Source organism: Acipenser ruthenus, chromosome 5 (genome assembly GCF_902713425.1).
Source record: "Acipenser ruthenus chromosome 5, fAciRut3.2 maternal haplotype, whole genome shotgun sequence".
Lineage (NCBI taxonomy): Eukaryota > Metazoa > Chordata > Actinopteri > Acipenseriformes > Acipenseridae > Acipenser > Acipenser ruthenus.
Window position 1 is genome coordinate 84,494,491 of NC_081193.1, and position 16,463 is coordinate 84,510,953.

The window sequence follows — 16,463 nt, forward strand, 5'->3', positions numbered from 1 at the left end:
TGATTCAGTTATAAGCAGTCTCGTCTGGCTCAGAGCACAATGTCATTTATTAACCTGTCTGCACTTGGTTTTTCTACTTCACACACCCTGGTCAAAAATCCTGGACCTCGGCTACCTGTGATGCCAGGACATGTATGGTTTTGCTAGATCAGTTCTCCTTATTTTATCCTTGCAGAAATTTTTGACACCAACATAAAGTTCCTGCTAAAAAGTACACACTGCATGACACTCTATCCATGAAGTCAAATGGATTTACACTGCTCTTAGGACTATTGAGTTTTGCATCATTTTTTCTTCAGAAACTTTTCTAAACTCAGCAGGATAACACATTGTAACGAGGGCACTTAACAAGTCTGATGGATAGATACTGTAACCATGAGCTCATGACCACTAATCCATATTTTGCTGAAAACACATTAATCATCCTGTAATTAAGTTAGATGGCAGTTTTTTTTTTTCTTCTTCTTGGATGAATTAAGTACTGTGTCGATGTAACCTTCCAATGACCAAACATATTGCTTTGTGTGTTTGTTGTTTCAGAATTTGTTTTATTAAGTTATCCTTGGGCTTCAATCCCAAGGCAAACCCTTGGCTGAAGGGTGTCTCTCTGCTGTTTCTACAGTCTACTTGCTGGATACCTGCACCTTAATTTGCCAAAATGCAGTTTTAGTTTGATGTTCAGTAACACATGTTCAGTCTTTAACTCCATAGAAGAAAATATGTGGTAGAAAGTCCTCTGATGGATACTACACATTTCTTAAAAGCAAGTTGAGCAATGTGGAGCTCTGAGAACTTGTGTTGCTGCAGCTTCGCTATACATTAAACTTAATTTATTTTGAGTACCATTTTTTTTATTAATCTCTCCCTGCAAACCTCCCAACAATAATATATAATATATAAGCACTACAGGCTTGTGACAAAATGAAAATCTTTTTTTTTTTTTTTTTTTTTTTACAAAAAGTTAGTTACTCCTTGTAAAACTCTGCAGTACAGGTTTACGATAAAATATCTGAAATGCTGAAATGGTTATTATCTAGTAGATTTGAAATGGTTAGCACTGAGGGTGTTATTTGAAGTGTGCACAAACCTGGAACACAACCCCCTAACTGTATGGAAAGGGATCCTTCTTTTATAGAAGCAGCATTCAACTAATAAACCATATAAGGGCACTAGCACCTCATCCATAAAAATCTTGTATAGAAAGTCTTGTCAAGGTCTCTCATCATTGATAAATAAACTATACTTTTATGAGAAAAGATTAACTAACCTTACGAGTTATCTTGGCTCTGTAATATGATAATAGTCTATTTTATTGTGTAATTGTAGGTAAAAAATTCAAGGGTAATTCATTCAAGGGCAAATTAACTTAATATAGAGGGCTAAAACCAATTCCAAAATGTTTTTCCAATATTATAACAGCAAGAGAACATTCAAAGAGGAGGTTAAATGTCTAAGGGACACAAATGGCAAAATCATAGACGAAGAAAAAAAAAATAGCAAATATATTAAATGATTACTTTTCACAGGTTTTTACAAAGGAGGACACAGACAACATGCCCCCCCTAAAATAAACAAATCCCCTGGGCCGGATGAGATCCTCCCAATAGTACTCAAAGAAATGAAAGAAGTTATTTACAAACCGCTAACCAAGATCATGTAACAGTCTCTTGACACAGGGGTGGTACTGACAGACTGGAAAATTGCAAACGTAATACCGATCCACAAAAAGGGAGACAAAACTGAACCAGGTAACTACAGACCAATAAGCCTGACTTCTATTATATGTAAACTTATGGAAACTATAATAAGATCCAAAATGGAAAATTACCTATATGGGAACAATATCCTGGGAGACAGTCAGCATGGTTTTAACCTGCTTGATTTTTTTGAGGATGCAACATCGACAATGGATAATTGCAAAGCATACGACATGGTTTATTTAGATTTCCAGAAAGCTTTTGACCAAGTCCTGCATAAAAGATTAATTCTCAAACTGAACGCACATGGATTAGGGAGTGGTTAACATGTAGAAAACAGAAAGTACTGATTAGAGGAGAAACCTCAAAATGGAGCGAGGTAACCAGTGGTGTACCACAGGGATCAGTATTAGGTCCTCTGCTATTCCTAATCTACATTAATGATTTAGATTCTGGTATAGTAAGCAAACTTGTTAAATTTGCAGACGACACAAAAATAGGAGGAGTGGCAAACACTGTTGCAGCATCAAAGGTCATTCAAAATGATCGAGACAGCATTCAAAACTGGGCAGACAGATGGCAAATTACATTTAATAGAGACAAGTGTAAGGTACTGCATGCAGGCAATAAAAATGTGCATTATAAATATCATATGGGAGATACTGAAATTGAAGAACGAATCTATGAAAAAGACTTTATGTTTATGTTGACTCAGAAATGTCTTCATCTAGACAATGTGGGGAAGCTATAAAAAAGGCCAACAAGATGCTCAGATATATTGTGAAAAGTGTTGAATTTAAATCAAGGGAAGTAATGTTAAAACTTTACAATGCATTAGTAAGACCTCACCTAGAATATTGTGTTCAGTTCTGGTCACCTCGTTACAAAAAGGATATTGCTGCTCTAGAAAGAGTGCAAAGAAGAGCAACCAGAATTATCCCGGGTTTAAAAGGCATGTCGTATGCAGGCTAAAAGAATTGAATCTATTCAGTCTTGAACAAAGAAGACTACGCGGTGATCTGATTCAAGCATTCCAAATCCTAAAAGGTATAGACAATGTCAACCAGGGGACTTTTTTGACCTGAAAAAAGAAACAAGGACCAGGGGTCACAAATGGAGATTAGATAAAGGGGCATTCAGAACAGAAAATAGGAGGCACTTTTTTACACAGAGAATTGTGAGCGTCTGGAACCAACTCCCCAGTAATGTTGTTGAAGCCGACACCCTGGGATCCTTCAAGAAGCTGCTTGATGAGATTCTGGGATCAATAAGCTACTAACAACCAAACAAGCAAGATGGGCTGAATGGCCTCCTCTCGTTTGTAAACTTTCTTATGTTCTTATAGCCTACAAGTGTAATAAAATAGGCAGAACTGCAAAGACTCAAATGAAAAAAAAAAAAATTCTGATATAAAAGGTCAAAGCATATGTGTCTCCTTTACTGTTTAACACTTATAATGTAACACAAAAACAGAATTATTTTCACTCAAACTCCAAACTACAACTCAAACAGTGATATTGCAGGGACATTCCTTCTGCATGACACTAAGCACATCTGTAGCCACAGTATTTCAAGTGGAGCATTTCCATCTTTGAGGATCCAAATGTGAATACCATACCAGTTAATCGAAACTGCTGAAACATCCACACAAGCTCACGTTCACTGACCATCTGTCCAGTAGTATAATATTGAATACTCAGCCTTTCTTATGAACGAGCCTATAAATTTAGGTATGGATTACATTGGATACAGTATTAACTTTTAGCCAAAATATATAGCTTTTCTTAAACTAAACAGACAGCCTGTCAAGTCAGTAACTGTTAAGGTTCAGGAACTGTAATTGCAATTATATAGCAGTTTCAAACCTTAGCATACAACTGGTTTCTTATCATTTTCAGTGATTTGTATTTCAATAGTACCATCTTTAGAGCTTCTGATTTCCAGGCTTTTATTTTTGAGGTGTGCCCAAATAAAAAAAAAAAACTACAGTATCAACTTGCTGTCAAATAAAAAAAAATATTGGTAACAACCCAAGACTCAATATGAAAAAAAAATATGATGCAGTATAAAAAAGTCTTTCTGTTTCTGATTTAATTAAGTCAAGACTGTTCTATTGAAAGGATGAGTAATAGCTGAGTTACAATAACCCACTGGCTTATCTATATTTTATAATACTGCAAAACATTCTACATTAGTTATTAATGTAGTCATTCTAAACTGTTTTATTTAGTAAACCTGTTTAGGTACAACACACCCACCACTATTAAACTTTCAGGAAGTTTCGGTTTCGGTTGGCCATCAACGCAATTGGGTAACCCTCTAGTTTTATGTGAGCCACATCCTCGATGATGGAAACTTCCCACAGTAAAGGAGGTAAAATAAAAGAACAATTCAGCTCCAAGATACCATTTCTTGAAAAAGTGTCATTACGTTTGAGCATGTCAGTGCGCAGAACGTTCTGAAAAACCAAGTAATTCAAGGAATCTATCTAATGATGCTCAGATTTTCCTCTCCTTCCCCACCTCTGACTCCACCATCTCCTCCCGTATCTCTACCTGTCTGTCTGCTATTTCCTCCTGGATGCACTCGCATCACCTCAAACTCAACCTCTCTAAATCTGATCTCCTTTTCTTTCCCTCCTCCTCCCCCTCCTCTGATCTCTCTATCTCTGTTCCTCTGTAATCTACCACACTCTCTCCCTCTTCCTCAGCTAAGAACCTTGGAGTCACCCTGGACCCCTGCCTCTCTTATTCCCAGCACATCTCCACTCTGGCACGCACTTGCTGATTCTTCCTGAGCAACATCCGAAGAATCCGACCCTTCCTCACCAACTATGCTACCCAGCTCCTGGTCCAGGCCCTGGTACTCTCCCGCCTAGACTACTGCAACTCCCTCCTGGCTGGCCTCCCTGCGTCCGCCACCCGTCCGCTCCAGCTCATCCAGAACTCTGCTGCCCGCCTGGTGTTCTCTTTGCCTCGCTTCGCCCACGCTACTCCACTACTCCGCTCGCTCCACTGGCTCCCGATCACCGCTCGCATCCAGTTCAAGACTCTTGTACTAGCCTACAGATGCCTTGACCAGACTGCACCCAGCTACCTCCAGACCCTCATCTCTCCCTACACCCCCACTCGACCTCTCCGCTCCGCCTGCACTAGAAGACTAGCTCTACCTCCGCTACACTCCCCTGCCTCCAGAGCCCGCTCCTTCTCCATCCTTGCTCCGCAGTGGTGGAATGACCTTCCTACAGATGTCAGGACTGCCCAGTCCCTGACCACATTCCGGCGCCTCCTTAAGACTCACCTCTTCAAAGAGCACCTGTAGAACTCCTCTGTTTGTATCCTGGGACATTATCACCCTTCATGTAAATGTGCTTTATTTTGCTCTTATCTGCCCCTATTTTACTGCATTTAATCCTGTACTTCAGAATACTGTAATCTGCCAAGTGTTTAACCTGTAGTACTTTGTATTTAATCATATCCTGATGTAACTATCACTATTTAATCATACCCTGATGTAACTATCACTATTATCTGCTGTATTATTGAATTGTGGTTTGTCACACTTATACTTTGCTTGAACAAAAGTTATTGTACTTCTTGCTCTTATTGTATTACTTGTATTGTAACACTTGAAATGTATTTGCTTACGATTGTAAGTCACCCTGGATAAGGGCGTCTGCTAAGAAATAAATAATAATAATAATAACCAAAGAGCTATCTAACATATGTATTCAATCTGCAAGCCAAGGTTTTGGATCTATTCCTTGATATAAAACATATTAAAGCCAGTCCACATGTAAACAACTCTGACTCATTAATCTTTTACTTTTTACACAAACAGTATGAAGAACACAAACATCAAGCTCAGGTCCAAGCGTTTTTCCAAGAGATATTTTGCTTCATTGTTTGCTTCTGGGACAATGTGTGTCTGTTACAACTCCCCGTGACCAGCTGTCTGTACTCTGCTCTCCAAATAAATTTATTTCACTATCACATTTTTCATACTCAGAAGTGATAAAAGTCTACTTCCTGATTATAGATATACCCCGCAACCAGGTTCCAGTTTCAGACATATGCGAAAAATCAAGAATTCCTGATCAAACCTTTCATCTTTTTTATAAAACTTTTATAAGTCTTTATTGAACAAAAAAAAAATTGAGTGAAAAAAGCTGATATAACAATCTGTCTGTGTTGACACTGTACAGACAGGAAGCATTTCATCAGCAAAAGTATATATATATATATATATATATATATATATATACTTCTTTACTATAATATGTAAGTTAGGTGGCTGAGGTACTTGGACTCTTGTGTGGTCACTACTTTGAATTGCACTTGGAGTTCAAATGGGAGGAAGGTTTTTCAAGGAGGTGATATCATGACTGGGGTTTGTTTGTGATGACCTGCAGCATGCAGTCTTTAAACATGTGCTCTGATTGCTTGAAAGTTCCCCAGCTATCTATAATAACTATTATATTTTAAGGCTGACCTTTGATTTCATAGCACAAATTAAATAGTTAATACATCATTACATTCATTCATTCTTTGCAATACAGTGACAGACAATGTCACATCTGGTGCCTTATCTCTGTCCCTGTCTCATTAAGGCTTCCATAATATAAGGACCTTCACTATCTCCATCTCCATCTTCATCTCTGTGTGAGATTCCTCTCATGGCTTGAACAGCTGAAGCTTGCCATCCAGGGTAGCTGTGACAAGCTGTAGAGTAGAAACAAAAACATTTGAATTAAATAATGTCAGACTGTCATTAACCACTAGATAATTGACCTTGGCAACAGTTAAGTGCCAAAGACAAGGGCACATAACTAAGGAATAAACCGAAAAAATATATATTGGTACAATATTTGGCGTATTTTATGTAAATATAGAAAGCTGTGATTTCATGTTTAGTTTGTTAAAGCATACACACACACACACACATCAGTACTTCTTGCGGGGGCATATCATTATCATATGATCCTTTATTTTGCTACTTCTAGTTGCAAGTTCAAATCCGTCACTCAAGAGTGAAAGAAAGAGGATGCAGAATTGTGAGGGGTAAACCTATTTCATGGGTTTAGGTTTATGATGGAAAACAGCAGGTCATGTGACATTGTTACATCAATTTTATGAAAGCTTCCACTAGAGTTTGAAAGGGTTACTTCACCATTTACCTCTCTGGGAATTACCATCTGAAGCAACTAGTTGATTGTGACATTTTTATGTAATTCTCACCAAGGTAATCAAAGCAAGAGTATTGTTGATGTTGCTTTCTCTACAGTAAGATAAAACAAATCTGAAAAATGTTTTAAAAAATGTTTATGTCACAGACTTGTTTATTGGAAATTAAATTCAACCTATGCAAGGTGCTATACAGATAATATACAATGATATTGAACTACAACAAAAATAGTTGAAAAACACTGCAAAACTTTATTTGGACAATGTAATACCAACAAAAAAGTGGGTATATTGCTAGACCAGTGGCATGCAATCCCTCCACAATGTGGCTCATTGTAAGGTCATGGCATGTCAAAAAGGCAATACAAGGACAGCTTGGCTGATCACCGGATTAGAGGCTCTGCATTGCTCTTTAATAAAAATGGGTCTATGCAGTCAAGAAAACAGATGTTCAAGGAAAATGTGATTAAAGTACAAAGAATCCTAAATTGGGTTGATCATGTGGGCTCATATTATTAATTCAAACCCCAGGATCACAGGGTATTGATGGAAGTCTAGGGAGACAAAGCTCAAAAGACAGGCATCATATTTTTTCCTAATGAATGGGGGGGGGGGGGGGGTTACCACATGAGGTCACAGAGTCTTAAACATTCCCAACATTTCATAAGGAATTAGGTTTCCACCTGCAGAGGAATACTAAATAGACAACCATCCTTAATAGTCCAAATGTCACCTTCTCATTCTCAGCATTTGAGTTTACTGCAGCTTGAGCAATCTGTTCACAATGCATGCTAAGCTGTGTGGGTGTGTTATCTGGACCTTAGCAATTTACATTGAGTCTTTCTGAATACATTCTGAAAATTAATAAATATGCACATTGTTTTGTGAAAGTTTAATACAGAATATATTTTCAAACAAATGTCAAGTACAGCTGAACTCAAAACTGTTGTTATTCATTAGTGAACCCCATTTAACACCTTGTTTTCATTATTGAATTACTGCTGTGGAAAAATAGAGGGGTAACTAGAACCAATTCAAGATTAAGTCATCTGGTCTTGTATACAATACTACAATGTTTACCACTATCAACTTAGAGGTTTCTGCGGTAGTTTAAGTCCTATTCTCTTGTGGCACCAAATTCCATACGTGAAATAAATAAGATGCCTTTGACTGAAACTTTAAACCCCTGGAGTGCTAGAACTACAAGAATTAAAGGTCTGTGCCCTGGTTCCCTGTGGGACTGGGAGTCTAGTTTGTCAGACTTTATTTCTCCAGCAGAACAATACTATGATTCTTGCATGTGTACTTGTATTTTTCTGTCCTTTTTTTCCAGGAAATTCTAGAGTATTCAATAGGAGTTTCTAGAATTATAAAGATACTTACTACTGCTTCATATAACATAAACTCCTGGGCAATCTGTGTAAATGCAGGAATCTCAATCAATAAATGCAGGGGAAGAACTTGGAACTCGGATATTCAGAGTTTTAATGCTGCTAAAATGGCAATAAAGAACTTAATCTCTTATACCTATGGTAGCATGTTGGCATCACTACCGATGGTACTACAATGAAAGGCTCATTGAGCTTTTGCTGAGAATCACCTGCAGGATCACATCATTGTACCACAATATTATACAGTGTAATATAATTGCAAAGACCACATTACGACTTAACCAAGGAAAGAAAATAGAAATATGTTTTTCATGTCTGATAGCTACCTGGCTACCAAATGAGCACAGGTAGCAGCTGTACTAAAAGCTGATATCAAAAGTCAAACATTGCTGTTGCAAGGGGTTGTGTTATGATGTAGAAAATGTTTGCTTGCTCAATCTTTTGTAGTTTGCAATTGCTTGATCACTCATCATACTGGTGGACAAAGTTAAATAGAGGTGGAACAAGAGGGTGTTCAAATGAAACAACTGGAATAGCTTCACCTAAAGATCTTCTTCAGAACTATATGTTTCTTTCTCCTCCCTCTTCACCCCAAGCCTCTTTAAATGTTTTATTAGTTCATGGTGCATTAGGACTGGTGTATACATCTTTATTATATGATGCTGCTTCCTATTACCCTGGAAAGGCAGGAACTGCATAACTGAGTCCTGGCTATGACATTTACCAGCAGGCTTGAACTATGTTAGTGATATTCTTTACCCAAGAACAACCATAAAATGCCAGATAAATGTTTAACATGTTGTGTTTCAGTATTTATCAATTCATACTCGGGATAATTTTAATAATGCATTATAAGAATTTTTTTTTTAATTATAGAGATCAAGGGTTGAAAGATTGATAGCAGAATGATAAAAGAGAGAAAATGAAATGAACACAGTTTTTATTAACTGCCAGGTAATGGTTCACATGCATCTCAAATCCTGTTCAATGTGGTAAAAGGGTGCACATATACATCCTTAGACATTGTAAATAAGTACTTTTGATTAGTTTTATTCCCTTTTGTATCAAACTATATAATTCACACACATGCCAACTCACACGTGTAGATGTAAACCCATATACAAATACAACAATCCTCCTTGCAAAATGCTGCCCATTAGTCAACAAATTGTTTGGCGCACTGACCCCAGTATTCTCAGGAACAATAACAAACAAATGAGCCTGCATCAACTCTCCAGTTCAATGTAACTTGTATATTACACAAAATACATATTTACAACTCCCACTGCAAGTGAATTATCTGTATAATAATAATAATAATAATAATAATAATAATAATAATAAGCCTGTTTCTTTAACACTGGACCACAGAGCCTCCTGTGTGTTCCAGTGGTTAAAGAATAATAATAATAATAATAATCACTCAAGCCTTGGTAGAAAAAATGAACTACGCTACAGTAAATCAACAATCATTTTCAGTAACCTCAGTGGCGTTAGATACTAAGTTTATCATTTCAAATATTTAGTAAAGAAAGGTCTTGATCCTCAATTTTGACACCAATTCAGCAATTTTGTCTTCTCAACAGATCAGTTTGAACAGTTCAATACTTCAAGACTGTTTACTTTTCAACTTCTTCAGGATTTTCCTTCCAATTTAATCAAAATCAACATATATTATTATTATTATTATTATTATTATTATTATTATTATTATTATTATTATTTATTTCTTAGCAGACGCCCTTATCCCTTATCCAGGGCGACTTACAATCGTAAGCAAATACATTTCAAGTGTTACAATACAAATATTACATGCTACTCAGGGGAATGATACTGAAATTAATACAGACTGTTTGTAGGGTAATGTTCAGCTACATTATTTTTAGTCAGTTTCTACAGACCCCCAATTGTTCAGTTTCACTGAAGATTAAGCATAAGCCATAAGCCACATTGAAAACCATGCCTAATACACCCAACCCCTTGTTTTAATCAGATGTCAGTACACTGACTGAGTAATGAGGAAAGTAGATGAGCCATACTTGGATACAAAGGGGACCCATGAGATACAGTAATCTGTAAACTTTAGGCAAGCAGAATGCTAATGGTTTAATAAGATGTGAGGGTTATTTTTCATCTTCTACCACTGACAGTCAGGGCTTCAATTGAAACCATATGCAATGTGGATATTTAAAAACATTTGTCCCATTTAATATAATAACCTAAGTAAACCAAAAAAAGAAATGAAAACTAAGCAAAAGTCATCTTAGAAAATGCAAACACATGCACATACATGATACGTAAAAATTAAGCAACTGTCCGACTTTATTGAAACCTAGAACAAGGTGTGTGAGGTGCCTGACTGTGGTTTGTGTAGTATAACACTATACAAAACTAAGCCAAGTAGATACATGTTTTAGCTGTTGTCAGCATATGTTGGGCATAAGAACATAAGAAACTTTACAAAAACGAGAGGAGGCCATTCAGCTCATCTTGCTTGTTTGGTTGTTAGTAGCTTATTGATCCCAGAATCTCATCAAGCAGCTTCTTGAAGGATCCCAGGGTGTCAGCTTCAACAACATTACTGGGGAGTTGGTTCCATACCCTCACAATTCTCTGTGTAAAAAAGTGCCTCCCATTTTCTGTTCTGAATGCCCCTTTATCTAATCTCCATTTGTGACCCCTGGTCCTTGTTTCTTTTTTCAGGTCAAAAAAGTCCCCTGGGTCGACATTGTCTATACCTTCTAGGATTTGGAATGCTTGAATCAGATCACCGCGTAGTCTTCTTTGTTCAAGACTAAATAGATTCTGCATACGACATGCCTTTTAAACCCTTTTTAATAAAACTGAAGTTTCAAGTAGATTAAATTATTCTGAACAGTATTTGTGGTACTAAGTTAAAGCAAATGGCTGTTATTGTAAAAGTGGGACTTATTAAGTACTTGCACTGACAGCTTCAGAGAGGAATTGTATTCCTCCTTCCCCTGATGCACCCAGTTACATTAAAGACAGTTTCCCAAATCAGAAAACAACTTACTTAATGCTCCTCTGAGTATGTGTTATCCAGGTTAAAACCCCTCTATGCTTCATTTTTCATTATGTGCCATAAATTGTAAAAAAGGGATTCTTTTGAACTTTAGAATCTAAATCAAACTATTGAGAATTATTTTTGTTGGATTTACGTTTCACTAAATCTTTATTAAAATATAGCCATATGACTTGACTATTTATAACTGTTTCATTGAATAGGCAATACATTATTCATGTCAAGAAGTCATTCCTGTAAAAAAGAAAACATTTTGAAGTTCCCCCACAAACATTTTTTTGAAGCAGCCTGCAGTAAATCAGCATTAAATACACAGTTATGTAACTTTTAGTATTGAAGCTATGAATTAAAGACATTAACTGGCTGTATTGTACAATAAAAAAATGAAAAAAAAAAAAAACTGCGTATGAGAGAGCAACACCAATAAAGTATTGAGAAAGAAAAAGAAAATCTTCTCATATAGAACATAAGAACATAAGAAAGTTTACAAACGAGAGGAGGCCATTCGGCCCATCTTGCTCGTTTGGTTGTTAGTAGCTTATTGATCCCAGAATCTCATCAAGCAGCTTCTTGAAGGATCCCAGGGTGTCAGCTTCAACAACATTACTGGGGAGGTGGTACATCATGATATGACTATAGTCATATACATCAGGATCATGATATGACTACAGTCATATACATCAGGATATGACTGTGTCATTATTTTTGGCTTCACTACAAACAGAACTTGATTTAGCTTTTAATTTAAGAACAGCATATGCCCAGTTTTTATGGTTTTGAACAGTGTTATCACACAGGGAGTTGGACGTGACTTACCATGACATAACATATATTACAGAACACACTGGCCAATCCATTTGCCTAACAAATGTATGATTCATGTGACATAGAGCAGCAATATTAGACCAGTAGCCTACTGATTTCCCAAAGGGCTGCTCAGGCCCACTCTGTTTCAGATTCCAGTCTTCCTTTGTGGCTTCCGTGCAAACATGCAAAGAAACCAAAGCCAAGCCAAGGTGATTAAAACCAACTTAATTTACATTCCTTAAGTACGTACAATATAGTCCATCCATCAATATTTAGTCTAGAAATACTGACAGAAATACATTCCTTCTTCTTCATAGTATAATACAGTTTCACATGGAAATTTCCTAAAACATAATTGCATCTATTGCAGCCATTTCTACTGGATTCCTTTTTTAGTGCAATCAATCAAGTATCCATTTGTTTGTTTGAAATTAATTTCAGTGGGCAAAAATATGTGTAACCGCACGTTAAAATAATTTCCTAGTGAAAATGTATGGGTGGTGACTCAAATAAAAAGGCATAACTATGAAGATGGTAAAAGTTTTAGCAATAACAACATAGTTTAAGGGTGTTTTTGTTAAATATAAACTTATAAATATAAACTTTTCAATTGTATTACTTTGTAGGAAGGCATATGGCTGAGCACCACCTCTTACCTTGAAACTCACACATGCAATATTGCTTTTATACAGTGGTTTATATTTTTTATAAATAATTTTATCCTGTTTTCTACCAATTTGAAATGTGAATGTCGCCTCACAGCGGCAACCCCATTATCGGTCAATGGGTGACTTCCATTCCTGCTGTTTCTAACATCAAGCCAATGTTGATGGTGATGAAGCCAAGGAAGAAATCTGTATTGTTCCCCTAAAGGTTATCTGTAGAAAAAGTGATGGAATCGTAATACTTAGTACCTTTGCATCACAATATCCCTCAAGGATGACACCAAATTTATTTTGGGGCTTTTATTGCCAAGTCAAGTGCTATTCATGAGTTTGAAGAAGTCAGTAATACACTGTGACAGAGATCGAATGATTCTTGGTGTTAGATCTCCCTCTCGACCTGTGAGGGCATGGTGCAAGAGGAACAGAGTACCCTTAATTAAATGGCACGACAATTTATTCCGTAGGGTAGGTGGAAGTCGGTCTTTTAGGAGAGGAACAGAGCTACGGTATCCAAACTCAATGACCCCGATGGTAAACGGTGTGGCATCCGAGGATTGGAGGAGTGGATGCGCTCGTTAACTTAGGGGTCATGAGCGAGGATATAAATAGGGGGGTAGTGTACATGATCTGTTCCTTTGTGAATGGTTAGAGAAAGAACCAAAAGGAAACCCTGCAATTGTGAGAACAGTGAGTGTTGTATTTGTTAGTCTGTCTTGTAACATTGTTCTGTTTGTGTCGTTTTAAGACTACTAACACTATCCGGAGCTGCAGCCGCAGGCCAGCAACAAATCCAGACACCAGCACTTCCCTGTTTCACAACGTACTTTTCACCACAAGCACTTCAATCATGCACCGTAGGAACTGTGTCTGTGTCTTTGTGTTTTGTGTGGGTGACAAAACTGGACTTTTTTTGGTTGCGGGTCAAACCCGTGGGAGTTTACAAAAACCACAGTGATACACGCCGCTGTAATCACTTCCAACATTATTATTTACAGGTATTTGCATTTAAGGCTCTGGACATTGTAATTTATCAATAAACACCCTTGCACCTGTTAGTAATTGTCTGTGTGATTCATACCTGCACTGCACTCACCTGTATCCACTCACCACTTTGCCACAAACACCCTGATAGAATCAATTTCACACTGTACCAGTGCAGCAGCTGAACAGTACATAGTATCCAGTATAGTATTATGGCATGTTTAACCCTTCACACTTTTAATATAACTTCTAATTGAAAGTTGGTCATATTTAGGACCAAGTCCCATTCTGGCAGTGTCTCTTTACATGACTCAACATCAGCCTTGTTTACTACAGAACAAAATGATTTCACTGCATGTGCTAACGTCAGGCAAGCCCACTAGCTGTAATACAATACACAGGTAGGTGAACTTTATAGCTCAAACCTGCCATTCATTTGTGCACCTCCATCCGGCATAGACCTTTTTAAGGATGCATGCAATAATGACTTTCAAGGGATTTCATCTTACTAGTGAAAATGATATGTTGCTCTTCAATTGAAAAGACAGTTCCTGGGAAATTGCAGCAATATGAATAAAGCTCCTACACCATACATTCTGATAATGTAACATAACGGTGTGCAAAAATCTTGGCTGTATTAAGCATGGCATCAATAAACATATGTTCAGTGGAAAAGCTGTGGCAAAAGACTTCAATTGCAAGATACACTGCTTAAACGAAAACTGTCATCCTGAAAAAAAAATATGAAGTGCTAAATTAAAGTGGGCTGTGGCTTTATCAATCTGATTTGATGCACTCAAACAAGATTATCACTAAATTCCTTAGTGAAAACGTAGTAAATTGAAGCTGTCACAAGGGTTTGAGTCACTTTTACACACAAACAATCTCCAGTAACCACACACTGTGCCAGCTTTTCTCTTTATGAGTATCATTGAATTAAAGGAATGGGTTTTTATTTCTGAGCCATTATCAATTTTTTTTAAATCAATAGTAGTAACATTTTAAAATTAACACTGAGAGTGGCCTCTTGTGCTGCTTGATCACAATGAAAACACAAGATGACTCAGCCATTACTGAACCATTATGGTCAACAAATCCGAGGAGGAGAATGGGGAGAATCAACTCTAAATACTAAATACAGATGAGTGTTACACTCTCAAGTCTTCTGGGGCTCAAATCACAGAATACACAAGAAGCCAAGGTCAAGGGAGTGTACTTATAATCCTTCATCCTTATTTTCAACATGTAGTCCTTCAGTTATAACTGAAGTGCAGGCTAACTGATGGGACGTTAAACTCTTTTTAGTTGTGTATCTATTGGATGGGGATTTCGGAAGCTGATCTGTTGAATGGAAGGTTAAACTCACAATCCATGTGGAGGTTATATGTTCAGATCTACATTTGGAAATGGGTAGCTAGCTATTGGGGAGTTTGGAAGTGTGACAATATTTGACAATGGTATCACCCTTGTTTAAACTTCTAAAAAAAGCAGAAAACTTTACCAACACAGTTCTGATGATTGACTTATGAAACTTAAAAAAGTGGGAAAAAATATCAGAATTGGTTGTGCGAGTTAAGGCTCAGGACACCAGAAAAATGTGTCTGTCAGTCTCTGGGTTGGCTGTTGGTGGTCTTATTTGTATAAAGGTTATGGTAAGCAATGCTACACCCTGCCTGCTGGGGAAGCAATCAGACGAACAGCATGAAGCCTGAAACAAAATGCACTGGAATTCAGAAGGCACTTCCAAGAGGAAATCTAGATGTCTATTTTAGAATCATGGACAGAATGCCCTAAAAATGCCCATTAAGTCCCAAATCTTGCTAGACTGTGCTGTGGTGGCATTTTCTATATTGTGTCTGGAACACAGTGCTGAATTAAATCTGAACAAATATATTAGCTTCATCCAGTACAGAATGCATTCCTGTTTCTATATTCTCTATTGTGAGGGTCTAAAGTCTGTTTCTAATGTGCTTTGTGAAACTTAACAGTCAATTTCATTTATTTTTATGGATTTTATTGTTTTGTTTTTGTTGTATTAATTATTCATAATCTTGCTATTATATTTTAACTGCCATCAGGGAATTGTTGGCTCTTTACATCAACTTCCACATCTGCTGAGAGAAACTTTGGGTGGCTGCAGTGTGTTTTCTCACTGTGGGAAATAATTTAAATTGTAATTTAGCACCACATAAACCCCTAGAGGCTGGTTCACAAATATATGAAGAAAGACAGACTTTAAAAGCTTAGAGTTTGGCAATGTTTTCAAAGCATCCACACGTATCTCTCTGGGGTCATTTTGTTCTGAATAGTTATAACTGAGGTTCCCTGAGCCACAGGTATCAGAGGGGAACATATTCATGATTTCCATGCTATCTGTATCATGCTTGCACAAACTTTACCTACTAAGCATATTTTCAAAGATCTTGTCTTAACTCTTTCAACGATGCACGCTTGTATACACGCCTAGAAAAAACAACAGCACTCAAAACAGCAGACGAGGAAAATAATCTTTTATATATATAATCTCTGTCACATTCCCTCTCAAAGAGGACCAACATGCAACATGCTGTAAAGTAACACATACCCTTTTTTAAAAACCCTTGAATGCGTTATGATGGGCAGCAGTGTGGAGTAATGGTTAGGGCTCTGGACTCTTGACCGGAGGGTCGTGGGTTCAATCCTAGTTGGGGGACACT

General features: G+C 37.1%; 1 protein-coding gene across 1 annotated transcript in view; it reads right to left on the reverse strand.

Annotated features, from left to right (window-relative positions):
- Positions 1-5,967: 5,967 nt before the first annotated feature.
- wdr27 (WD repeat domain 27) overlaps positions 5,968-16,463 on the reverse strand; it is a 120,997-nt gene continuing 110,501 nt past the window's right edge. The window contains exon 25 of the mRNA XM_034004074.3: positions 5,968-6,418. Coding sequence (XP_033859965.2) covers positions 6,371-6,418 — 48 coding nt within the window. The 3' untranslated portion in view covers positions 5,968-6,370. The remainder of the gene's footprint in view (positions 6,419-16,463) is intronic.